The sequence below is a fragment of the Aythya fuligula genome, chromosome 33, assembly GCF_009819795.1.
Source record: "Aythya fuligula isolate bAytFul2 chromosome 33, bAytFul2.pri, whole genome shotgun sequence".
NCBI lineage: Eukaryota > Metazoa > Chordata > Aves > Anseriformes > Anatidae > Aythya > Aythya fuligula.
The window spans coordinates 657,820-682,912 of record NC_045591.1 but is presented as its reverse complement, the minus strand read 5'-3'; the positions used below and the strand labels follow the sequence as shown (position 1 = coordinate 682,912).

The window sequence follows — 25,093 nt, the reverse complement described above, 5'->3', positions numbered from 1 at the left end:
CCATCCCTGCCGGCCGCCAACCTTGATGGCACCCAGTGGCACCCGGTGATACCCCAGTTCATCCAGTGGCTGCCCTGGTCACGGCCACGCAGCAGGGACACTGCAGCATTGTCTGGCTTGGTGCCCATGTCTCATGGTCCCTTGTCACTGCTCCTTGGGTCCCCATCTCTGCCCTTGGTGTCCCCATCCTAGCTCCTGGTGTCTCCATCCCAAGGGGTAGTAGTGTCCGCACCTCTGCCTCTGCCCTTAATGTCCCCATCCCTGGCCCTGGTGTCACCATCCCAGCTCTCAGTGTCACCATCCTGGCTCCCAGTGTCCCCATCCCAGCTCCTCGTGTCTCCATCCCCTGATGTCTCCATCCTGGCTTGTACCGTCCCCATCCCTGGCTCCTGCTGCCCCTCATCCCCACTCCCTGTGCCCTTGTCCCCATCCCCCAATGTCCCCTGGCGTCCCCCATCCTGCAGCAGGTGCCAGTAGCGGCTGCCGGGGCGCAGCAGCTTGCTGGGGGGGCCCTGCTCGCGTATCTGCCCCCCCTCCATCAGGGCCACCTGGTGTGCCCGTGCTGCCAGGGCCACCTGCCCTGTCACCAGCAGCACCGTGCGCCTGGTCCCGCTGTCCTCGAAGAGCTCCCGCTCCACCTGCGGCAGGAGATGCGGTCAGCGGAGATGCATGGGATGTCCCCAACCCCACTTCAGGACCGAGGGGACGCCGAGAGTGAGGACCCAGGAGGCATGGAGACTGGGGACCCAGGGGATGTGGAGATTAGGGACCCCAGGGGCTTTGGGAGCAAGGACCAAGGGGACTGAAGAAGGACCATATAGGGACCCAGGAGATGGGGGAGGAGGGCACCAGGGGACACCAGGAGTGGGGACAAAGGGAACCCAGGGACCCAGGGAAGGCCAGAGTGGGGGAAAAGGGGACACAGGGATGAGAGACCCACAGGACACCAGGAGTGGGGACAAAGAGGACCCAGGGACCAGGGGACACGAGGAGTGGGGACAAAAAGGACCCAGGAGACACCAGGAGTGGGGACAAAGGGAACACAGAAACCAGGGACAATGGGACAGTGGGAATGGAAACCCAAAGGGATGCCCAGGGATAGGAGTGCTGTTAGGAATGGGGACTGAGGGGACATAGGGACGTGCCCCACCTGCTGCTGGCACTCAGCATCCAGGGCACTGGTGGGCTCGTCAAGGACAAGGATGTGAGGGTCCCGCACCAGGGCACGGGCGATGGCCACCCCTTGCCGCTGTCCCCCGGAGAGCTGCCCCCCAAGCTCACCCACCTCTGCAGGGACAGAGGGGTCAGGGGAGAGGACACGGGGACCCCGGATGGGACAGGGATAGGGGGGAACACTCTACCTGTGTCATAGCCTCGGGGCAGGCGGGTGATGAAGTTGTGGGCGCCCACCCGGCGGGCTGCCGCTGTCACCTGTGCCCGGCTCCAGCTCTCTGGCCCGTAGGCGATGTTGGCGTGGAGTGAGCGGGCGAAGAGCACCGGCTCCTGGGGGACGGTGGCCACCTGCAATGGAGGGGACAGCCGGGGACGTGGTGGGAATGGGTGGTAACACAGCTGGTGACATGGGAGGGGTGGTCGGGGGCGGGGGACACGATGGGGACGGCTGTGGACATAGTGGGAATGGCTGAGGATATGGCGGGGACGTGGCAATAACGCAGTGGGGGAGATAGTGGGGATAGCAGGGGACATGGTGGGGACCTGATGGGGGACACAGCAGGGAACTGATGGGGGACACAGCGGGAACATAGAGGGGACATGGTGGGGATGGCTAGGGACACGTCAGGACCATCTGGGGACATAATGGGAATGAGTGGCAACATAGCAGGGATGGCTGGTGACATGGTAGGGGTGGCCATGGAGGACGTTATTGGGACAGCCGGGGACATGGTGGGGGTGGCTGGGGACGTGGCAGGAACATCGGGGGACACGGTGGGGGTGGGCAGGGACATCTGGGGACACGGCTGGGGACCAAGTGGCGAGGGGAAGGGGTGCGGGGGGACAGCCAGTGACCCCAGGAGGGATGGCTGGGGGAGGCGCGAAGACGTCCTCTGGTGACTCCACGGGGACAACTGGGGAGAGGACAAGGTCTGGTGACAGGGCGCAGGCAAGCAACTCACCCGGTGGCACAGGTAGGAGTGGCGGTAGGCGCTGAGGGGATGGCCGTCCAAGAGCAGGCGCCCGGCCGTGGGCTGGTGCAGGCGCAGCAGCAGGGACACCAGGGTGCTCTTCCCCGAGCCCGGGGGGCCCATCAGTGCCAGCACCTCCCCAGGGCGCAGCTCCAGGGACACACCCTGGGGGGACGAGGCCATTTGCACCTCCGTGACCCCATGTCCCCACGCCCTCCCTGCTGTGTCCCGCTTGCCCCATCCCCTCCCTGAGTCCCCCCGCCGCCCTCCCTGCCACATCTGTGGTGACAATGCCATGTCCTCACTGTGGCCCTGTGTACCCTGTCCCCATGCCCTCCCTGCCACGTCCTTGTGTCCCTCTGCCACGTCCCCACACTGTCCTGTGTCCCTATGCCACATCCCCATCGTGTCCCTGTGTCCCCTTGCCACATTCCCACACCCTCCCCACCATGTCCCCATGCCGTATCACTTCGTGTCCCCCTACCATGTCACCACACCTGCCATGCTTTCCCATTATGTCCCTGTGTCCCCCTGCCGTGTCCCCTCACGCCACACTCTCCCATCATGTCCCTGTGTCCCCCTGCTGTGTCCCCACGCCTGCCACGCTCTGCCATCGTGTCTCTGTGTCCCCTTGCTGTGTCCCCGTGTCCACCTTGAGGACAGGCTCCTGGCGCCCAGGGTAGGAGAACCAGACGTCCTCAAGCTGGAGGTGGCCCCGCAGGTCGCTGGGTGCTAGTGTCCCCGAGGGTGCGACCTGTGGCTCCCGGTCCAGGAACTCGAAGATCTTCTCCGAGGAGCCCACAGCCTTCGTCAGCGTGGGGTAGTAGCGAAGCAGGACCTGGGGACAGCACAGGGATGTGAGTGACAGCGTTTGGGGTTGGAGGGAATGGGTTTGGGGACATGGCCAGGAGGGCATGGAGACATGGAGGACACAGGAGCTCGGAGGATGTAGGGACACAGGGGGACTGGCATGGGGATGTGACACGGTAGATATGGGGACATAGTGGGTGATACGGGGACATGGTGGGGAGGGCACAGGGACACAGCAGGGGGTCACAGAGGGACAGAAATGGGAACAGAGGGAGAGCCTGGGGACACAGGTGGGCATGGGGACACAGGAGGACTGGCCGTGGGACATGGCAAGGAGGACATGGGGACAAAGGCACCTGGGCTCACCTCCACGACATCAGTGAACTGCAGCTGGTAGAGGAGGAAGGTGACGAGGTCCCCGGTGCTGATGGTCCCCGCGGCCACCAGCTGTCCCCCGTAGTAGAGGATCCCCATCTTCAGGGCCAGCGCTGAGAACTGGGGACACCGTGAGGAGTCACCCCCAGGGAACACCTCCCCACAGGGCCGTGGCTAACTCTCTGCAGGGACACTGAGTTCCCAGCCCTGCTCTGTCACCTCCCTCATGTCATCAACTTCCCCCATGTCCCAGAGCCCCAGAACTGTCATGTTTCCCCATGCCATTGTGTCCCCCATGTCCTGGAGGCTCTGTGCTGTCCCATTCCCTGTGTTCACACCCCTGTGCCCTGCAGCCCCTGTGCTATCATGCTCAACATGTCCCAGTGTCCCCATGCCATCATGTCCCCATGACCCCTAGCCCTACACCATCACATCTCTCAGCTCCGTCATCACATCCCCATGTCCCCCAGCCCCATGTCATGTCCCTCAGACCCTTCTCATCGTGTCCCCATGTTCTGCAGTCCCCATGCCGTTGCGTCCCCATGTCCCACTACCCCTACACCATTGTGTACCCATGTCCCATCCTGTCCCCCAACCCCATGCCACTGTGCCACCGCATCCCGTACACCACTGGTCCAGGCAGAGACGGCGTAGAGGACCGCATCCTGCTTCTCCAGCTGGTGGGTCTGGTGCAGGCACTGGCGGTAGCGCGCGGCCACCCCGTCCTCATTGGCGAAGCTGCGCACGGTGGCCATGGCCTGGAAGGTCTCCACTGCCACCTCGCTGGCATGGGCCAGCGCCTTCTGCACCTTTGGAGCCAGGCCCTGGGGACAGCAATGTCACCACAGGGCTGGCAGGTGGGGAATGGGGTACAGGGAGGGGGCAGAGGGCATACGGAGGGGATGGTGGACACGGGGAGGGGGCTGGAGGGACACGGTGGGCATAGTGGAGGGGACAGTGGGGACATGCAGAGGGTGTTGGGTGAATGGAGGGGATATTGGGCACGTGCAGGGGGCAGCAGGCACATGGAGAGGACAACACGCATGTTGTGGGGACAACGGGCCCAGAGAGGGTGGGCACATGGAGGGGACAAGGGGCACATAAAAGGGGGATGGCAATGGATACATGGAGGTGACAGCGGGCCCACAGCCCCCCCTCACCTGCTGGAACCTGCCGATGACCCTGGGCAACAACAGGAGGAAGGGCAGCACCAGGGCGGTGACGAGGGCCATGCGCGGGGACAGCCAGGCCATGGTGCTGAAGAGGCAGATGCCCCGCGCCAGGTACCACAGCAGCAGGCTCAGCGCCTCGCCCAGGGCCTCCCGGGTGGCCTCCACGTCCCCCGTCACCCGTGCTGCCACATCTCCTGCAGGGGGACAAGGCGGAGGACGACAGCGGGGTTGAGCATCCCGGTGCCTGTCCCCACCGCGCCGCCGGGCCCGACCCTAAATCCCGTGCTCACCGGCCCCCTCGTCCCGCAGCTCAGCGATGTCCCCGCGGAGGACGGCCCCGAAGAGGCGGCGCTGCAGGTGGCCATGCACGCGGCTCAGCGTCCCCACGAAGGCGATGTCGCAAGCCAGCTCGGTGACGGCGCTGCAGTGGGAAGGGCACAAGGAGGGCGTGTGTGTGTGTGTGTGTGTGTGTGTGTGTGCATCAGGGAGACCCCCATGCTGCTCCCCGACCAGCACGTCCCCCTCCCCAAAATACCTGCTCAGCCCCAGCAGCACCATGGGCCAGATGGCCGCCAGCTCGTCCTCGCGGGCCACCCAGTCGCTGGCGCGCCCCGTGTAGTAGGGGATGGCCATCTCCCCTGTCACCAAACCACGGTCAGGTTGATGGGGCCCCCCCGGGGCAGTCGGGACGGTAGAGGGGGTCCAATGATGCCCCCCAGATTTTGTGCAGCCCCCCCTCCCCAAGCTTAGTGTTGCTCCCCATTGGGGTGCTGTCCCCTTGGTTTGAACCTGACCCCCCTAAATTTCATGCAGCCTCCCCCCAAAGCTCAGTGTTGCTCCCCATTGGGTTGCTCTCTCCCCCCACCATTCTGTGTCTGTCCCCCCCCCCGATTTTGTGCAGCCCCCCCACCAAAGCTCAACGCTGCTCCCCATTGGGGTGCTGTCCCCCCTGGTTTGTGGCTGACCCCCCAACATTTCATGCAACCCCTACATTTCATGCAACCCCCGACATTTCATGAAGCTCCCCCCAAATCTCTACGCTGCTCCCATACAGTGCTGCCCCCCCCCACTTGCTGACCCCCCCAGATTTTATGCAGCACCCCCAAAGCTCAATGCAACTCCCCATTGGGGTACAGCTCCAATGCAGCCCCCTCCAAATATCAATGCTGCTCTGATAGGTGTGCTGTCCACCCCCCCCGATTTATGGCTGGCCCCCCACATTTCATGAAGCTCCCCCCAAAATGGGTGTGCTGCCCCCCTCCCCTACCGAGCGACGAAGCCCCCATCAGCGCCACCACCACGGCGCAGCGCCAGAGCTCGGGGCGCAGCGACTCCAGGAGGCGGCGGCCGGCGCCCATCGTCCCCGGTCAGTGCCCGCGACCCTCCCGGCCCCTCTCCGGTCCCGGAGCCGGTCCCGGTCCCGTTTCTCGGAAAATGAAACCCACCGCCGGGACGTGATGGGCGCCGGTGCCGCCTGCCATTGGCTGAGGCCGGCGTCGCGTCACCAGTTGTCAGGCAGATCGGGCCGGAGCAGCTTGCGGAGGGGCGGGGAGGGGGGCGTGGCGAGGGGCGGAGGGGGCGTGGCAAGGGGCGGAGGGGGGCGTGGTAAAGGGCGAAAGGGGCGTGGTGAGGCGGGAGTGGGGCGTGGCCGGGGGAGAAGGGCGGGGGCTGCAGGGCCGCGAAAACGAAAGTGAAAGTGAAAGGTGGCGGGACCAGAGCATAGAGGGAGCGGCCGGGGCCGGGTGGGTCTGGGGGCCCCGGGGGGAGGCAGAGCAGGCTGGGGGGAGCCGGGGGGGGGCGGCTGGACTCGGCCAGGCCAAACCGAGCCGAGCAGGTCTGGGGAGCACGGGGCTAGTGAGGGGGGGCTGGACTGGGAGGACTGGGAGAGCTGGTGTGTCCCCAGTGTGCCGGGGGTGGGTCTCAAGAAGGTGAAGGGGGCTGCGCTGGGGGTTACAGGTGTGTTCCTGAGAGGTTTGGGGATCCAGGACGAGACTGGGGGGCCATACTGGGCGTACTGGGTTGTGTTCTAGGGTGCTGGGAAGGGTCTTTGGGGGTCCTGGTCAGGACTGGGGGATTTACTGGGAGTACTGGTGTCCCAGGGAGCTCAGCAGGGTCTCAGGGATAAGCCAGGAGCACTGGTGTGAGCCCCAGGGTGCTAGACAGGGTCGAGGGGAGCTGAGGAGTCTGCACTGGGAGCACTGGTGTTCCCTGGGGAGTGCCTCAGGGAGCCCAGCAGGGTCCAAGTGACCAGCAGAGGGTCTGAGGTTGCTGGGTAGGGCCTTGAACGCTCCTCAGAGCCCCCAAGCCATGGAGTTGCTGCCCACCTTGCGCCTGGCCTGTGTCCTGCTCCTGGCTGACCTGGTCGTGCTGGCAGCACTGGCCCGGTTGGCCCCGGCACTGGCCCAGCTGGGTCTAGTGGCCACATGGCTGGAGGCTGGGCTGCGGCTACCAGTGCTGGTGGGAGCTGGGATGCTGTTGGCCCCTGGAGGACCCCGGGGAGCCGCAGCCCTGGTGAGCCTGGCCCCTGCCACCTTCCTTACCCTCCGGGGCTGCCTGGAGCTGCCTGGGGCTCCACCAGTGCTGCTGGCCATGGCCACACCGTCCTGGCTGGCATTGGCCTACGGGGCAGTCTTGCTGGCCCTGCTCACCTGGACCTCCCTGGCACCTGGGGTGGCCCTGGGGACCAAGGAGGTCAAGTACCAGGCGGCTCTGCGCCGGCAGCTGGCCCTGGCCTGGCCTGAGTGGCCCTTCCTCAGCGGAGCCTTCTTCTTCCTCGTGCTGGCTGCATTGGGTGAGACCTCCGTGCCCTACTGCACTGGGAAGGCCTTGGATGTCCTCCGCCATGGGGACGGCCCCACTGCCTTTGCCACTGCCATCGGCTTTGTGTGCCTTGCCTCCGCCAGCAGGTAGGGACCCCCAGTTCCTCTCCCAGACCCTGTCCGCACCTGGGATGGTGCCTGATGGGTTTCAGGGTATCTCTGTCCCCCCATTCTGCCCAGTTCGCTGTTTGCTGGCTGCCGTGGGAGCCTCTTCACCTTCATCATGGCTCGCCTCACCCTGCGCACCCGTGACCGGCTCTTCTCTGGCCTGGTACACCAGGATCTGGCCTTCTTCCAGCAGACCACAGCAGGTACAAAACGGGGGGTTCCCTGACCCTGTCCCCATGGTGTGTCCCCCACTGACCTTGTTCAACCCTTGCAGCTGATCTGGCCTCCCGGCTGGCCACTGACGTGCCACTGGCGAGCAGGGTGGTGCCATTCAGTGCCAACATCGCCCTGAGGAACCTGGGGAAGGTTCTGGGGCTCAGTGCCTTCATGCTGGCGCTCTCACCACGCCTGACCCTGCTGGCGCTGCTTGAGGTGCCCCTTGCCATTGTTGCACGCAAGACCTACAATGCCCGATATCAGGTGATGGTGGACATGGGACAGGAGAAACAGGAGAGAGGGGATGGTGATGGATGGCTGGATGGGGACAGCAGGAAGAGGGTGGCAGGTTGGGGACAGCAAGAAATGGGGATGGTGGGGATGGGATGTGAGGTAGAGATGGCTGGGCAATGATGGTGAGATGGAGATGGCTGGGACAGGACAGCAGAGTGAGGATTACAGGGATGGAACAGGAGGTTTGGAGCTGGGAATGACAGGGTTAGGAACGTGGGGATGAAGATTGTGGGAATGGTGACCAAGGGGAGGGGATAACAGGCAAGAGGAGACCAGGAATGGAGATGGGATGGGATGGTGAGGACTCAGCTGTGCCATCCCGTGGGTGCTGATGCCCACTGGCCCTACCCAGATGCTGCAGCAGGCCGTGCTGGATGCAACAGCTGGCACTGGGATGGTGGTGCAGGAGGCCATCTCCTCCATCGAGACAGTGCGGGCCTTCGCTGGGGAGGAGGAGGAAGAGCGCCGGTACGGCCAGGCACTGACCAAGATGCTGAGGCTGCGGGACCAGCGGGACATGGAGAAGGCAATCTTCATCCTCATCCAGCGGGTGAGGCTCACATGGGGGGACCCAGGTGCCTATTGGCACAAGGACATCCCCACTCACCCCTGTCCCTGCAGGCACTGCAGCTGACTGTGCAGGCGCTGGTGTTGTACTGTGGCCACCAGCAGCTCCGTGAGGGGACCCTCACTGCTGGCGGCCTCATCGCCTTCATCCTCTACCAGAATAATGCCGGCAGCAGTGTACAGGTAAGGCTGGGCAGTGCATCCCCCATAGGCACATCCCCACGTCTGTCCCTGCCATGAGCACATCGCTGTGTCCCCATCCTTGGTGCCAGTAGCTCTGCCCCACACAGGCGCTGGCGTACGCCTACGGCGACCTGCTGAGCAATGTGGCAGCTGCCCACAAGATCTTCGACTACCTGGACCGTGAGCCGGCTGTGGGCACTGGGGGCACCTCAGAGCCTGCCACACTGCAAGGCCACGTCACCTTCCAGCACGTCTCCTTTGCCTACCCCACGCGCCCCGAGCACCTTGTCCTGCAGGATGTCTCCTTCGAGCTGCGCCCCGGTGAGGTGACAGCACTGGCAGGGCTGAATGGCAGTGGGAAGAGCACCTGTGCCGGGCTGCTGCAGCGCTTCTACGAGCCCACGGCTGGGGAGGTGCTGCTGGATGGGGTGCCACTGCGTGACTACAAGCACCGGTACCTACACCGCCAGGTGAGTGTGGCTGCAGGAGGGTGTGCAGCACAAATGTGCTGAGCAGTGCCTGGACTCAGCCTCTGCCTCGGGGCAGGTGGCACTGGTAGGGCAGGAGCCCGTGCTCTTCTCTGGCTCCATCCGGGACAACATTGCCTATGGGCTGGAGGACTGCAGGGAGGAGGAGATCATAGCAGCTGCAGAGGCTGCTGGTGCCTTGGATTTTATCTCTGCACTGGACCAAGGCTTTGATACTGGTGAGTACTGGGGAGCAGGGGCAACTGGGTGTCTGTCCCAATCACCTCCCTCTCCCCATCCTGCAGATGTAGGGGAGAGAGGAGATCAGCTCTCGGCTGGGCAGAAGCAGCGTGTTGCCATTGCCCGGGCCTTGGTGCGATGCCCCACTGTCCTCATCCTCGACGAGGCCACCAGTGCTCTGGATGGGGATGGGGATGTGGCGGTGAGTGGTGGACTGTGCCTGGGAGAAGGGGTCCAGCTCCGTGGCGGAGGCTGATGGGCACCGGCATCTCCTGCAGCTGCAGCAGTGGGTGCAGAGTGGGGGGGACCGGACGGTGCTGCTCATCACCCACCACCCGCGGATGCTGGAGAAGGCCGACCGCGTCGTGGTGCTGGAGCATGGCACCGTGGCTGAGATGGGGACGCCCGCTGAGCTCGCGGCCTGTGGTGGGCCCTACAGCCGCCTGCTGCAGCGCTAACAACACACGGGGCAGCTGAAAACCCCCAGGGATAGGCCACAGGGAGCAGCAACCAGCTCCTGTCCTGGCTGCAGGATGGGAGGTGGGGGCTGCTCCTGTTGGTGCCAGGATTTGTATGGAATAAAGTGGAAACACTCCAGAGAGGAGTGAGCTGGGTTGCAGTGGGATGTGGGGAGCTCTGCTCTATGTGAGTGAGGCCTCGCCTCGAGCATTGCGTGCAGCTGTGGGCACCACAGCAGATGAAGGGCGTGAAACTGTGCGAGAGCCTCCAAGGGAGGGCTACGAGGACGGTGAAGGCTCTGCAGGGCAAGACGTGTGAGGAGCGGCTGAAGGTGCTTGGCTTCTTGAGCCCAGAGCAGAGAAGATGCAGGGGAGGCCTCACGGTGGCCCACGGCTTCCTGATGTGGGGATTGGAGGCACAGGTGTCGGTCTCTGCTCTCTGGGCCTGAGGGAATGGCACGGAGCTGCCACAGGGGAGGTTCAGGCTGCCTGTTCAGGAAAGGTTCTTGCCCAAGAGGGTGGTCAGGCACCCACAGAGCGGGTTCTGGGCCCAGTGCTGTGCTCCATGATACAAGAGAGACCTGGCCACACTGGGGAGAGTCAGACGCTGCCGAAGATGCTGCAGGGACTGGAGCATTTCCTCTGGGAGGAGAGGCTGAGGGAGATGGGCCTGCTCAGCCGGGAGCAGAGGAGGTTCAGGGAAGTCCAGAGGGGCCGTGGAGTCTCCAGTAGAGGAGAAACTGAGAAGTGCACTGGACTTGTCCAGGGCAAAAGCCTTTCAGTGGTGCTGAACAATGGTTTGGGGCAAGAGGACCTCAAGAGGTCCCATCCAACACCAGCCCCTCTGCGATTCTTGTGACAAGTCCTGGCAAACAATGAATTCACCCAGACAGAAGAGGCCCCTCACGTACTGACGCATAGGCTCACTGTGCCAAGCTCTTTCTGCATGCAGCTCCCAGCCTCCATCGATGCCTCCCCAACTTCCCCATGCAGCTTCTCTGGGCAACCCCGACCCACGAGGCCGGGATAGGAGCACCTTGCCCACCCGCTCCCACCTGCCACTCCAGGTCAGACACCAGGCACAGTTTGTGGCGAATCAGCAAATCATTGGGCTGTTTATTTTGTTTGAAGGCGTGCAGATTCAATTATGCTGTGCACTGCTCTTCAGTAGTAGATAGCAGATGCGAGAGGTTGAGGGAACAGGGCCACATCCTGCTGCAGCACAAAGTACACAGGGGGCCTTCTGGTTCCTCAAGGGCTGAAGCAGAACGATTAGACACTGGGGTTGATCCCTGCAGGGACAAGAAGAGACAGAGTCATACGAGGCCATGTGGCGAATCAGCAAATCATTGGGCTGTTTATTTTGTTTGAAGGCCATGCAGATGCAATTATGCTGTGCCATTGCTCTTGTGGTGGCTGATTGGAGATGCGAGAGGTTGAGGGAATGAGGCTGCATCCAGCTGCAAAACAGAGTGCACAGGGAGCATTCTGGTCCCTCATGGGCTGAAGCAGAGTGGTTAGACACTGGGGTTGCTCCCTGCAGGGACAAAAAGAGACAGCGTCATATGGGGCCACGTCTTCATCATAAACCTTCTACTCCGAGAGTTTCCCCAGGGAAGCCACGGATCAGTTGGGCACAGCAACACCCTGATTGCAGGTACCACAGGGGGACATGACAAGCAGGGACCCCAAAACCTCCCTGGGGCTCCTGCCTGAACCCCCAGCCTCATACCTGCGTTCGAACTGTTGGATCCCCCATCGCTGCCTGCAAAAGAGAAGCAGCCATGAGAAACCAAGAGAAAGAGAAACCAAGAGCCTCAAGACTGCCCCAGTGATGGGCAGACGCTGGGGACATTGCTGCCTCCATCACTCACCTGGCGCGACATTGTAGCCCTTCTCCTTCTTCCCTGTAGACAGAACAAAGCATCAGCACCAGCCACATGTCACGGCCAGGCTGGGAGCCTCCCAAAGGTGTCCCAGCTCCTCATACAGCCCCTCCAGACCCTGCCTTCCTCCCGCACCCCTCCGCCTCAACCGCCCAGGCACGTTACCCTGCTTGCTCTTCCAGACAGCAAATCCAGCCAGGGCAGCGATGACAGCCACGACAGCAACAGCCACCCCCGCCACGATGGGGATCAGGTTGGACTGTGGCTCTGGGGGAAATTAGGGCCATCAGCAGGGGAAGGGGGAGCCCCTGAACATCCCAGTCCCATGCAATCCCTGCTGCTGGGCTCACCCCATGAGAAGAGGCCGGGCTGGGGCAGGCTGGCATGCTCCACTCGGCACTGGTACTTGTCCCTGTCCCCTGGCAGGACATCGATGGTGGCCCAGACATGGTAGGTGCCGTCACTGTTGGGCACGGTGCTCCCCCTCTTGGTCTCCTGCTCCTGGACCACACCGCTCTTCAGCCAGCTGATGGAGATGGGTCGCGGGTAGAAGCCGTGAGCACGGCAGGACAAGGTCAGGATCTTGTCGGCCTCCATCCCGGACACTCGGACCTCAGGGCGCTCTGGGGAGGGGGTGGCAGCAAGGGCCAGGCTGAGCTCCCTGCGCTGGCCCTGCTCCTGCTTCCAGCCTGGTGCTGCATCCCCCCTCACTCTCACCTCTCCTCTCCAGCACATCCTTCCCATAGCTAATATATTTCCTCAGCCACTCAGTGCAGGTGTTCTCCAGGTAGTTCTTCATCCTCTCAGCAAAAGTCCCTTCCTCCTCCCACTTCCTCTTGGTTATTTGTGCCCCAGTGTCCGCTGCAGTGAACGTCAGCGTGTCTTTGTCCAAGGCAATGAAGTCTCTTCCTTCATAGCCATGCTGATCAAACCCCCTAATACTACCATCCTCGAGGAGGTCACAGCCATACATGCGCTGCCATGTGTGAGACCCTGAAACACAATGAGGGACAGGGAGTGTGGGGCAGCCACAGTCCTGGCCTTTTAATGAGGTGCAGACCCCACTGGCAACGCATGCAGGTGCCACACACTGCCCTGTCCCAGAGTGCTGCATCCCTGAAAGACTGGGCTGGGGCCCAGCACCACAGTACTTTGGGGCAGCAAGGGCCTTGTACGGGGTTGTCAATGCTGTGAGGTGACCAGGACCTGAGATGGGGAGGGGGAAACCCCTCAGGTTTTGGGGTGGGGGCCTGAAGCACCATGGGGATAGCAAGGAGCTTGGACAATGGGGGCAGGAGCCCCTCTGGCTCTGGGGGTCCTGACTGCTGTGGGGATGTGGAAGGGCTGGGAGGGGGTGGCCTGAAGTCCCCCAGGTCTGGAACAGGGGGTTCTGAGCAGCATGGGGGTGGCAAGGGGCTGGGTTGTGTCTGGAAGCACCCCTCTGGGTGTGGGACAAGGCACCAGGAGTATCGTGGGGCTGGGACAGGGTGTCTGGGAGCCCCATGACAGCAACACCACACAGGGACCGAACAGCACGGCCAGGGCTGGGGCAGTAGCGTGGGGGAAGTGCCAGGCCTCAGTGGGGCTGGGGACCCCCCCACCCCTCCCACAGCACCCGCTCCCACAGCCTGCAGAGCTGTGGCCCAGCCCGCTCTCACCCCTGCTCTGGTTGTAGCGCTCCCGCAGTATGTCCAGGCTCACGCGGAAAACCTGCTCAGCATTCTGAAAGATCCGGTTGCTCCTCTCCCAGTACTCCTGGTCATCGATGGCCGACGTCCAGTCCATCATGGAATCCGTCCTCCTGGTCTCACTGTCATAGCGTGCAAAGACCTCCCCGTCCACGGACCCCACGGCCACAAACTGCGGCACCCCCGGGCTCGGTTCCGACACCGCGGTGTAGAAATAGCGCAGGGAGTGGGGCTCTGCGGGAACAGGGGCGGCTGAGAGGGGCAGCCCCGAGGGGAGGCCGAGCCCGGAGGGCTCCGAGAGGGGAAGGGGACGGGAGGGGAGGCCCGGGGGGTCCCGGTGCCGGGAGGGCCCGGCCCCACTCACCGCTCGCTGCTCCGCCCAGGACCCCCAGCAGCAGCCCCAGGACGAGGCCCAGGGCCCCCGCCCGTCCCAGTCCCATGGCTCCGCTGTGCCCCGAGCTGCCTGCGGAGCTCGAAGTCATCCCGCGTCTCCAGCTCCGCCCCGCAACGCGATTGGCGGCTCCCCCGCGAGTCTACCAATGAGTAACCGGTATTTTCGTGACGTCACCGGGCGCCGGGTAGATCGTGGTCCCGCAGGTTGCCAGAAGCGAAAGCGAAAGCGCTGAGAGCGGCGCGGGGGGGGAGGGGAGCTGGGGACAGGGAAATCCCGGCCACACCCGGTCTCTTCGCCCTCCCCCCCAAGCCCCCACGTTTCTCGGCCCTGTCGTGGGCTGCAGTGGTGCTCGGGGACAGTAGGGGCCAACCACTCAGTAAAGGGGCACCCAGGACATGTCCCCATCAGGGCTATCCCCAGGAGCGGGGCAGCTAGTATAGGGCAGGACCCCACTGGGGGCCGTCTCCATCACCTCCTCCTGCCCTCCACCCACAGACCAGACGGGACAGGGCCACTCAGAGCCAGTTGTCCGTGGCCATGCCCATGAGGCTTTTGAATACGCCCAGGGACGCAGACCCCACCAACCTGTGCCAGCATTTGGTTGCCCACACCATGAGAATTTCCTGGTGCTCTGATGGAGCCCCCTGTGCTCCAGCACCCTCGTCGCCTTCTTGACCCTCACTGAACTCTCTCCAGGTCTCTCTTGTGCTGGGGAGCCCAGCACTGGGCCCAGTGCCCCAGGGGTGGCCTCACAAGCACTGAGCAGAGGCGAAGGATCACCTCCCTTGGCCTGCTCCAACACGGCTCCTGCTGCAGTAGTCCAAGATACTGCTTGCTGTGCAGCCCAGGCAGGCTGTAAGGTCGTGTGGAAGGCGAGTGTCTGCTCCCTAGGGGAATCTGGCCAAGGACCTCCTTCACTGGGATGAGGGATAATAAGAAAAAGAGTAAGCCATAAGTTAGACCTGAAGGGGACATAAGCCTGACTGGGCAGAGGGGTGAGAACCAAAGCTGGTCACTCACACTGACTGGTGGGGGCATGGGAGAGCGAGAGTGTTTCTTCCAGCAAGGTTGCTTGGAGACCTCATGCATTGGAAACCAATGGAAAAGGGGGAAAGCAAGCAGAAAACAACCTCTAGCTGGACACAGACCTGAAAGAACCAACATGGGCATGGTGACAAGAAAGGAACGTCCCCATCATACTCTGTGTTGGCAAGCAAGCGAGCAGAGGCGCAGCTTCCAGGAAGATCAGCCTGGACTTTGCAATTGATAAGATGTGAACCAGGAGCACCTTGGACTGGGAGTGGTGTGGGACTGGTGAGGGATGTGCAGGGCAGGGAAGCAGAAGGAGCAAAGATCTACAGAGGCAGAAAAGGAAGGAAAGGGGCCAGCCGTGTGTGAAATAGGACCCATCAGTGCTTGTCTGGCTGAGCGCTGTGCCCAATCACCAGTCTATCCTGTCTTCCTGTAACTTCTCATTAAACATTTTCTTCAGTTTAGGGACTGGGGTGAGGGTGAGTGAGGCCAGTGCAGGGCTCAGTGCCAGCAGCTGGTGTAGGGTGGTGAGTCACAGCCCATGGGCCTGGTGCTGGCTGCTGGGATCAAGAGTCTCTGTGTGTCTGTGCGCGTGTGTGTGTCTGTCCATGTGTCTGTCCGTGGGACCTGTGCTCAGCTTGGCTGCTGGCTGACCCTCAGAAAGTGGCAGCTGCTAACCTCAGCCTGAGCAGAAGTGCCAGGTCCCTGGGCACCCGGCTGGCCTCCAACATCTGGGCAGGATGGCACTTGGTGTTCCTGCCTGTCCTGCTCTGTACTGGTTCCAGTGACCAGGCAGGAGGGTTCTGGGCTGCAGCAGCTGGAGGAGATAGCCAGGCTCCTGCCATCCCTTAACTCACCCCAATCCAGCCCAGCCCAGCCCGTGGTGTCCAGCAACCAACTGATGTGGGTTGGAGCAGGTAGAATAGCGTGTAAAGTAAAGAACAGTAAAATTCGAGCATCTTTGGCAATTTTTATTGCTGACCTTCCATGCAAGATTCCAGGACTTCAAACCATGAAAAGCACCTTTGATGGTAATTGTTGATTCGTTCTCACAGGACGATGAGGTTTCCAGGTCAGCGTCAAGACAATCTCCTATGCTGTGACATTACAAAAGCAGCCCCACTGGGGTGTGATTGCTGTGGAGCTGTGCCTGGAGCTGGGCCTGCTCAGCCTGGAGCAGAGGAGGCTCAAGGGAGTCCAGAGGAGCTGTGGAGTATCCAACATCGGAGATAGTGAGAAGTGCACTGGACTTGTCTAGGGCAACAGGCTTTCAGTGGTGATGAAGAGTGGTTTTGGGCAAGGGGACCTCAAGAGGTCCCACCCATCCAACCCCAGCCCCTCTGCGATTCTTGTGACAAGTCCTGGCAAACAATAAATTCACCCAGACAGAAGAGGCCCCTCCTGTATTGACATGTAGACTCACTGTGCTGAGCTCTTTCTGCATGCAGCTCCCAGCCTCCATCGATGCCTCCCAAACTTCCCCATGCAGCTTTTCTGGGCAACCCTGACCCACCAGGCCAGTGCGAGCACCTTGCCCGCCCACTCCCACCTGCCACTCCAGGTCAGACACCAGGCACGCTTTGTGGCAAATCAGCAAATCATTGGGCTGTTTCCTTTGTTTGAAGGTGTGCAAAGCCAATTGTGCTCTGGCTTTGCTCTTGAGGTAGATGATTGGAGATGCGAGAGGTTGAGGGAATGAGGCTGCATCCAGCTGCAGCAGAGAGTGCCCATGGGCCATCTGGTCCCTCATGGGCTGAAGCAGAGTGGTTAGACACTGGGGTTGTTCCCTGCTGGGACAAAAAGAGACAGCGTCACATGGGGCCACATCTTCATCATAAACCTTCTACTCCGAGAGTTTCCCAAGGGAAGCCACAGAGCAGTTGGGCACAGCAACACCCTGTGTGTTGGCACCACAAGGGGACATGACAAGCCGGGACCCCAAAACCTCCCTGGGGCTTCTGCCTGAACCCGAAGACTCATTTTGTACCTGTGGTCGACCTGTTGGATCCCCCATCACTGCCTGCAAGAGAGGAGTGGTTGTGAGCCCCAGCCCAGGAGCTGGCACAGGAAGGGCAGCAGCACCACGAGTGGAACATGGCACGGCTCTGCTGGAAACCCCAAGAGAAACCAGAGCCCCAAGACTACCCTAGTGATGGGCAGACGCTGGGGACATTGCTACCTCTGTCACTCACCTGGCGCCACGTTGTATCACTTCCACTTCTTCCCTGCAGACAGAACAAAGCATCAGCACCAGCCACATGTCACAGCAAGGCTGGGGGCCTCCCAAAGGTGTCCCAGCTCCTCATACAGCCCCTACAGCCACTGCCTTCCGCCCGCACCCCTCTACCTCACCCGCCCAGGCACGTTACCCTGCTTGCTCTTCCAGACAGCAAATCCAGCCAGGGCAGCGATGACAGCCACGACAGCAACAGCCACCCCCGCCACGATGGGGATCAGGTTGGACTGTGACTCTGGGGGAAATTAGGGTCATCAGCAGGGGAAGGGGGAGCCCCTGAACATCCCATTACCATGCATCCCATGCTGCTGGGCTCACCCCATGAGAAGAGGCCGGGCTGGGGCAGGCTGGCATGCTCCACGCGGCACTGGTACTTGTCCCTGTCCCCAGGCAGGACATCGATGGTAGCCCAGGCATGGTAGGTGCCGTCACTGTTGGGCACGGTGCTCCCCCTCTTGGTCTCCTGCTCCAGGACCATGCCATCCTTCAGCCAGCTGATGGAGATGGGTCGCGGGTAGAAGCCGTGAGCACGGCAGGACAAGGTCAGGATCTTGTTGGCCTCCATCCCAGACACTCGGATCTCAGGGCGCTCTGGGGAGGGGGTGGCAGCAAGGGCCAGGCTGAGCTCCCTGCACTGGCCCTGCTCCTGCTTACAGCCTGGTGCTGCATCCCCCCTCACTCTCACCTCTCCTCTCCAGCATGGCCTTCCCATAGCTCACGTATTTCCTCAGCCACTCAATGCAGGTGTTCTCCAGGTAGAACTTCCTGCCCTCAAGAAAAGACCCATCCTCCTCCCACTTCCTCTTGGTGATTTGTGCAACAGCATCTGCCGCAGTGTACGTTAGTGTGTCCTTGTCAAAGGTGAGGAAGTCCTTCCCATCATAGCCGTGTTGTTGAAAGCCTCTGATGCTACCATCCTCGAGGAGGTCACAGCCATACATGACCTGCACTGTGTGAGACCCTGAAACACAACGAGGGGACAGGTGGTGAGGGGCAGCCACAGTCCTGGCCCTTTAATGAGGTGCAGACCCCACTGGCAGTGCATACAGGTGCCACACACTGCCCTGTCCCAGAGTGCTGCATCCCTGAAAGACTGGGCTGGGGCCCAGCACCACAGTATGTTGGGGCAGCCAGGGCCTTGTACAGGGTTGTCAATTCTGTGGGGTGACCAGGAGCTGAGATGAGGTGGGGGGAATCCTTCTGGTTTTGTGCTGGAGGCCTGAAGCACCATGGGAAAAGCAAGGGGCTGGGACAATAGGAGCCCCTCTGGCTCTGGGGGTCCTGACTGCTGTGGGGATGGTGAAGGGCTGGGTTGGGGTGGCCTAGAGTTCACCAGCTCTGGGACAGGGGGTTCTGAGCAGCGTATGGGTGGCAAGGGGCTGGGTTGGGTCTGGAAACACCCCTCTGGGTGTGGGACAAGGCACCAGGAGCATCATGGGGCTGGGACAGGGTTTCTGGGAGCCCCGTGACAGCAACAGCACACAGGGACTGAATAGCACGGCCTAGGCTGGGGCAGTAGCGTGGGGAAAGGGCCAGGCCTTGGTGGGGCTGCGGACCCCCCCACCCCTCCCACAGCACCCGCTCCCACAACCTGCAGAGCTGTGGCCCAGCCCGCTCTCACCCCTGCTCTGGTTGTAGCGCTCCCGCAATATTTCCAGGTTCAAGCGTAAAGTCTGCTCTTCACCCCGTAAATTCTCAGTCTCCCTGTTCCAGTACTGCTGATCCACATTTTCTGCAATCCAGTCGACCCGGGGCGCCATCCTCCTGGTCTCACTGTCATAGCGCACGAAGACCTCCCCGTCCACGGACCCCACGGCCATGAACCGCGGCACCCCCGGGCTCGGGTCCGACACCGCGGTGGAGAAATAGCGCAGGGAGTGGGGCTCTGCGGGAACAGGGGCGGCTGAGAGGGGCAGCCCCGAGGGGAGGCCAAGCCCGGAGGGCGCCAAGAGGGGAAGGGGAGGAGAGGGGAGGCCCGGGGGGTCCCGGTGTCGGGAGGGCCCGGCCCCACTCACCGCTCGCTGCTCCGCCCAGGACCCCCAGCAGCAGCCCCAGGACGAGGCCCAGGGCCCCCGCCCGTCCCGGTCCCATGGCTCCGCTGTGCCCCGAGCTGCCGCCGGAGCTCGAAGCCATCCGGAGTCTCCGGCACCTTACCGCGACGCGATTGGTGGCTCCCCCGCGCGTCTACCAATGAGTAACCGTTGTTCTCGTGATGTCACCGGGCGCCGGGTAGATCGCGGTGCCGCAGGTTGCCAGAAGCGAAAGCGAAAGCGCTGAGAGCGGCGCGGGGGGGGAGGGGAGCCGGGGACAGGGGAATCCCGGACACACCAGGTCTCTTCGCCCTCCCCCCAAGCCCCCACGTTTCTCGGCCCTGTCGTGGGCTGCAGTGGTGCTCGGGGACAGCAGGGGCACCCACTCCACCCACTCAGTAAAGGGGCACCCAGGACATGTCCCCATCAGGGCTGTCCCCAGGAGCAGGGCAGCTAGTATAGGGCAGGACCCCACTGGGGGCCGTTTCCATCACCACCTCCTGTCCTCCACCCACAGACCAGACGGGACAGGGACACTCAGCCAGTTGTCCGTGGCCATGCCCATGAGGCTTTTGAATACGCCCAAGGACGCAGACCCCACCAACCTGTGCCAGCATGTGGTTGCCCACACCATGAAAATTTCCTGGTGCTCAGATGAAGCCCCCTGTGCTCCAGCACCCTCATCGCCTTCATGACCCTCGCTGAACTCTCTCCAGGTCTCTCTTGTGCTTGGGAGCCCAGCACTGGGCCCAGTGCCCCAGGGGTGGCCTCACCAGCACTGAGCAGAGGCGAAGGATCACCTCCCTTGGCCTGCTCCAACACGGCTCCTGCTGCAGTAGTCCAAGATACTGCTTGCTGTGCAGCCCAGACAGGCTGTAAGGTCGTGTGGAAGGCGAGTGTCTGCTCCCTAGGGGAATCTGGCCAAGGACCTCCTTCACTGGGATGAGGGATAGTAAGAAAAAGAGTAAGCCATAAGTTAGACCTGAAGGGGACATAAGCCTGACTGGGCAGAGGGGTGAGAACCAAAGCTGGTCACTCACACTGACTGGTGGGGGCATGGGAGAGCGAGAGTGTTTCTTCCAGCAAGGTTGCTTGGAGACCTCATGCATTGGAAACCAGTGGAAAAGGGGAAAAGCAAGCAGAAACCAACCTCTAGCTGGACACAGACCTGACAGAACCAACATGGGCATGGTGACAAGAAAGGAACGTCCCCATCATACTCCGTGTTGGCAAGCAAGTGAGCAGAGGCGCAGCTTCCAGGAAGATCAGCCTGGACTTTGCAACTGATAAGATGTGAACCAGGAGCACCTTGGACTGGGAGTGGTGTGGGACTGGTGGGGGATGTGCAGGGCAGGGGAGCAGAAGGAACAAAGATCTACAGAGGCAGAAAAGGAAGGAAAGGGGCCAGCTGTGTGTGAAATAGGACCCATCAGTGCTTGTCTGGCTGAGCACTGTGCCCAATCACCACTCTATCCTGTCTTCTTGTAACTTCTCATTAAACATTTTCTTCAGTTTAGGGACTGGGGTGAGGGTGAGTGAGGCCAGTGCAGGGCTCAGTGCCAGCAGCTGGTATAGGGTGGTGAGTCACTGCCCATGGGCCTGGTGCTGGCTGCTGGGGTCAAGAGTCTCTGTGCGTCTGTGCGCGTGTGTGTGTCTGTCCATGTGTCTGTCCGTGGGACCTGTGCTCAGCTTGGCTGCTGGCTGACCCTCAGAAAGTGGCAGCTGCTAACCTCAGCCTGAGCAGAAGTGCCAGGTCCCTGGGCACCCGGCTGGGCTCCAACATCTGGGCAGGATGGCACTTGGTGTTCCTGCCCGTCCTGGTCTGTACTGGTTCCAGTGACCAGGCAGGAGGGTTCTGGGCTGCAGCAGCTGGAGGAGATAGCCTGGCTCCTGCCATCCCTTAACTCACCACAATTCAGCCCAGCCCAGCCCGTGGTGTCCAGCAACCAACTGATGTGGGTTGGAGCAGGTAGAATAGCGTGTAAAGTAAAGAACAGTAAAATTCGAGCATCTTTGGCAATTTTTATTGCTGACCTTCCATGCAAGATTCCAGGACTTCAAACCATTAAAAGCACCTTTGATGGTAATTGTTGATTCGTTGTCACAGGACGATGAGGTTTCCAGGTCAGCATCAAGACAAGATCCTATGCTGTGACATTACAAAAGCAGCCCCACTGGGGTGTGATTGCTGTGGAGCTGTGCCTGGAGCTGGGACTGCTCAGCCTGGAGCAGAGGAGGCTCAAGGGAGTCCAGAGGAGCTGTGGAGTATCCAACATCGGAGATAGTGAGAAGTGCACTGGACTTGTCTAGGGCAACAGGCTTTCAGTGGTGATGAAGAGTGGTTTTGGGCAAGGGGACCTCAAGAGGTCCCACCCAACCCCAGCCCCTCTGCGATTCTTGTGACAAGTCCTGACAAAAAATAAATTCACGCAGACAGAAGAGGCCCCTCCTGTATTGACGTGTAGACTCACTGTGCTGAGCTCTTTCTGCATGCAGCTCCCAGCCTCCATCGATGCCTCCCAAACTTCCCCATGCAGCTTCTCTGGGCAACCCTGACCCACCAGGCCAGGATAGGAGCACCTTGCCCGCCCACTCCCACCTGCCACTCCAGGTCAGACACCAGGCACGCTTTGTGGCACATCAGCAAATCATTGGGCTGTTTCCTTTGTTTGAAGGTGTGCATAGCCAATTGTGCTCTGGCTTTGCTCTTGAGGTAGATGATTGGAGATGTGAGAGGTTGAGAGAACGGGTCCATATCCAGCTGCAGCACATAGTGCACAGGGTGCCTTCTGGTCCCTCAGGGGCTGAAGTAGAGTGGTTAGACACTGGGGTTGCTCCCTGCAGGGACAAAACGAGACAGCGTCATATGGTGACGGATCTTCATCATAAACCTTCTACTCCGAGAGTTTCCCAAGGGAAGCCACGGATCAGTTGGGCACAGCAACACCCTGATTGCAGGTACCACAGGGGGACATGACAAGCTGGGACCCCAAAAACCTCCCCGGGGCTCCTGCCTTAAGCCCCAGCCTAATTCTGTACCTGCGTTCGAGCTGTTGGATCCCCCTTCGCTGCCTACAAAAGAGAAGCAGATATGAGAAACCAAGAGAAAGAGAAACCAAGAGCCTCAAGACTGCCCCAGTGATGGGCAGATGCTGGGGACATTGCTGCCACATCAACTCACCTGGCACCACGTTGTAGCCCTTCCCCTTCTTCCCTGCAGACAGAACAAAGCATCAGCACCAGCCACATGTCACGGCCAGGCTGGGGGCCTCCCAAAGGTGTCCCAGCTCCTCATACAGCCCCTACAGCCCCAGCCTTCCTCCCGCACCCCTCTGCCTCACCCGCCCAGGCACGTTACCCTTCTTGCTCTTCCAGACAGCAAATCCAGCCAGGGCAGCGATGACAGCCATGACAGCAACAGCCACCCTCACCACGATGGGGATCAGGTTGGACTGTGGCTCTGGGGGAAAATTAGGGCCATCAGCATGAGAAGGGGGAGCCCCTGAACATCCCAGTCCCACGCAATCCCTGCTGCTGGGCTCACCCCATGAGAAGAGGCCGGGCTGGGGCAGGCTGGCATGCTCCACACGGCACTGGTACTTGTCCCAGTCTCCCGGCATGACATCGATGGTGGCCCAGGCATGGTAGGTGCCATCACTGTTGGGCACGATGCTCCCCCTCTGGGTCTCCTGCTCCTGGACCACGCCATCCTTCAGCCAGCTGATGGAGATGGGTCGCGGGTAGAAGCCGTGAGCACGGCAGGACAAGGTCAGGATCTTGTCGGTCTCCATCCCAGACACTCGGACCTCAGGGCGCTCTGGAGAGGGGGTGGCAGCAAGGGCCAGGCTGAGCTCCCTGCACTGGCCCTGCTCCTGCGTCCAGCCTGGTGCTGCATCCCCCCTCAGCCTCACCTCTCCTCTCCAGCACATCCTTCCCATAGCTCATGTATTTCCTCAGCCACTCAATGCAGGTGTTCTCCAGGTAGTACTTCATCTGCTCGGCAACAGTCCCTTCCTGCTCCCACTTCCTCTTGGTGATTAGTGCTGCAGCGTCCGCTGCAGTGAACGTCAGCGCATCTTTGTCCAAGGCAATGAAGTCTCTTCCTTCATAGCCATACTGATCAAACCCCCTAATACTACCATCCTCGAGGAGGTCACAGCCAAACATGTGCTGCACTGTGTGAGACCCTGAAAGACAATGAGGGACAGGGGGTGAGGGGCTGCCACAGTCCTGGCCCTTTAATGAGGTGCAGACCCTACTGGCAGTGCATGTGTGTGCCACACACTGCCCTGTCCCAGAGTGCTGCATCCCTGCAAGACTAGGCTGGGGCCCAGCACCACAGTACTTTGGGGCAGCGAGGGCCTTGTACGGGGTTGTCAATGCTGTGAGGTGACCAGGAGCTGAGTTGGGGTGGGAGAAATCCCTCAGGGTTTGGGGTGGAGGCCTGAAGCACCATGGGGAAAGCAAGGGGCTGGGACAATGGGGGCAGGAGTCCCTCTTGCTCTGTGGGTCCTGACTGCTGTGGCGATGTGGAAGGGTGGGATGGCGTGACCTGGAGCTTCCGAGCTCCGGGACAGGAGGTTTCTTAGCATCATGGGGGTGGCAAGAGGCTGGGTTGGGTCTGGAAGCACCCCTCTGGGTCTGGGACAAGGCACCAGGAGCATCGTGGTGCACGGACAGGGTGTCTGGGAGCCCCATGACAGCAACACCACACAGGGACCGAACAGCACGGCCAGGGCTGGGACAGTAGCGTGGGGCCAGGGCCAGGCCTCAGTGGGGCTGCGGACCCCCCCACCCCTCCCACAGCACAGCCTGCAGAGCTTTAGCCCAATCCACTCTCACCACTGCTCTGGTTGTAGCGCTCCTGCAGCGTGTCCAGGTTCACGCGGAAAAACTTCTCATTGCTCTGTGAGATATCAGTCTCCCTGTCCCAGTACTGCTGATCCGTATTGGCCGCAATCCAGTCCACCCGGGGCTCCTTCCTCCGGGTCTCGCTGTCGTAGTACACAAAGACCTCCCCATCCACAGACCCCACAGCCACAAACTGCGGCACCCCCGGGCTCGGGTCCGACACCGCAGTGTAGAAATAGCGCAGGGAGTGGGGCTCTGCGGGAACAGGGGTAGCTGAGGGGCAGCCCCGAGAGGAGGCCGAGCCCGGAGGCCCGGGGGGTCCCGATGCCTGGAGGGCCCGGCCCCACTCACACTCACCGCTCGCTGCTCCACCCAGGACCCCCAGCAGCAGGAGCAGGAGCCCCGAGCCCGGGCACTGGACCAGGGCCCCCGCCTGTCCCAGTCGCATGGCTCAGTTGAGCCACGTGCTGCCTCCAGCGTTTGAAACATCCTGCCTGTCAGGTCCTGCTACGCTGCACGAAGCGATTGGCGGCTCCTCTGCAAATCTACCAATGACTATCCGTTGTTTTCGTGACGTCACCCTGCAGATGGCGGCCCCCCAAGTGACAAGAGCGAAAGTGAAAGCGCTGCGGACAGCGAGGGGGGGAAGGGGCTGACAGGGAATCCGCAGCCATGCTCGGTCTCTTCGCCCCCCCAAGTCCCCTTGGCCTGCTCCAACACGGCTCCTGCTGCAGCCCAGGACCCTGCTTGCTGTGCAGCCCAGGCAGGCTGTAAGGGCGTGTGGAAGGAGAGTGGCTGGGGGATGTGCGGGGCAGGGGAGCAGAAGGAACAAAGATCTACAGAGGCAGAAAAGGAAGGAAAGGGGCCAGCTGTGTTTGAAATAGGACCCATCAGTGCTTGTCTGGCTGAGCGCTGTGCCCAATCACCAGTCTATCCTGTCTTCTTGTAACTTTTCATTAAACATTTTCTTCAGTTTAGGGACTGGGGTGAGGGTGAGTGAGGCCAGTGCAGGGCTCAGTGCCAGCAGCTGGAGCGGGGTGGTGAGTCACAGCCCATGGGCCTGGTGCTGTCTGCTAGGGTCAAGAGTCTCTGTGTGTCTGTGCGCGTGTGTGTGTCTGTCCAT

The 25,093-nt window shown here is 61.6% G+C and overlaps 4 protein-coding genes across 12 annotated transcripts in view; 2 read left to right on the top strand and 2 right to left on the bottom strand.

Moving 5' to 3' along the window:
• Positions 1–25,093, top strand: part of LOC116500231 (zinc finger protein 208-like) — a 437,615-nt gene that overhangs the window by 81,876 nt on the left and 330,646 nt on the right.
• TAP1 (transporter 1, ATP binding cassette subfamily B member) lies at positions 189–5,834 on the bottom strand. The gene is made up of 11 exons (XM_032205127.1): positions 5,769–5,834; positions 5,037–5,139; positions 4,792–4,922; positions 4,490–4,695; positions 3,956–4,153; positions 3,321–3,449; positions 2,797–2,982; positions 2,136–2,309; positions 1,362–1,521; positions 1,151–1,287; positions 189–638 (listed from the first exon to the last, which is right to left on the bottom strand). Exons 1-11 carry the CDS (start codon positions 5,785–5,787, stop codon positions 189–191), a joined length of 1,893 nt encoding a protein of 630 aa, XP_032061018.1. The 5' UTR covers positions 5,788–5,834.
• On the top strand, positions 6,809–9,947 carry TAP2 (transporter 2, ATP binding cassette subfamily B member). Its single transcript, XM_032205175.1, has 9 exons — positions 6,809–7,407; positions 7,501–7,631; positions 7,703–7,908; positions 8,291–8,488; positions 8,560–8,688; positions 8,796–9,158; positions 9,235–9,394; positions 9,461–9,597; positions 9,674–9,947. Exons 1-9 carry the CDS (start codon positions 6,809–6,811, stop codon positions 9,851–9,853), a joined length of 2,103 nt encoding a protein of 700 aa, XP_032061066.1. The 3' UTR covers positions 9,854–9,947.
• LOC116500245 (class I histocompatibility antigen, F10 alpha chain-like) overlaps positions 11,183–25,093 on the bottom strand; it is a 51,816-nt gene continuing 37,905 nt past the window's right edge. Inside the window, exons 1-8 of one of the 9 annotated variants that reach the window (XM_032205171.1) lie at positions 13,792–13,867; positions 13,398–13,661; positions 12,457–12,732; positions 12,090–12,362; positions 11,905–12,006; positions 11,728–11,760; positions 11,586–11,618; positions 11,183–11,390 (exon numbers count right to left, since the gene is read on the bottom strand). In XM_032205171.1, coding sequence (XP_032061062.1) covers positions 11,371–11,390; positions 11,586–11,618; positions 11,728–11,760; positions 11,905–12,006; positions 12,090–12,362; positions 12,457–12,732; positions 13,398–13,661; positions 13,792–13,867 — 1,077 coding nt within the window. In that variant the 3' untranslated portion in view covers positions 11,183–11,370. Of the gene's footprint in view, positions 11,391–11,585; positions 11,619–11,727; positions 11,761–11,904; positions 12,007–12,089; positions 12,363–12,456; positions 12,733–13,397; positions 13,662–13,791; positions 13,868–16,839; positions 16,874–17,045; positions 17,079–17,222; positions 17,325–17,407; positions 17,681–17,774; positions 18,051–18,710; positions 18,975–19,104; positions 19,213–21,742; positions 21,958–22,158; positions 22,192–22,300; positions 22,334–22,477; positions 22,580–22,663; positions 22,937–23,030; positions 23,307–23,961; positions 24,226–24,327; positions 24,419–25,093 lie in introns of those variants that run through there. The other 8 variants (XM_032205170.1, XM_032205163.1, XM_032205164.1 and 5 more) reach the window with 8 other exon arrangements.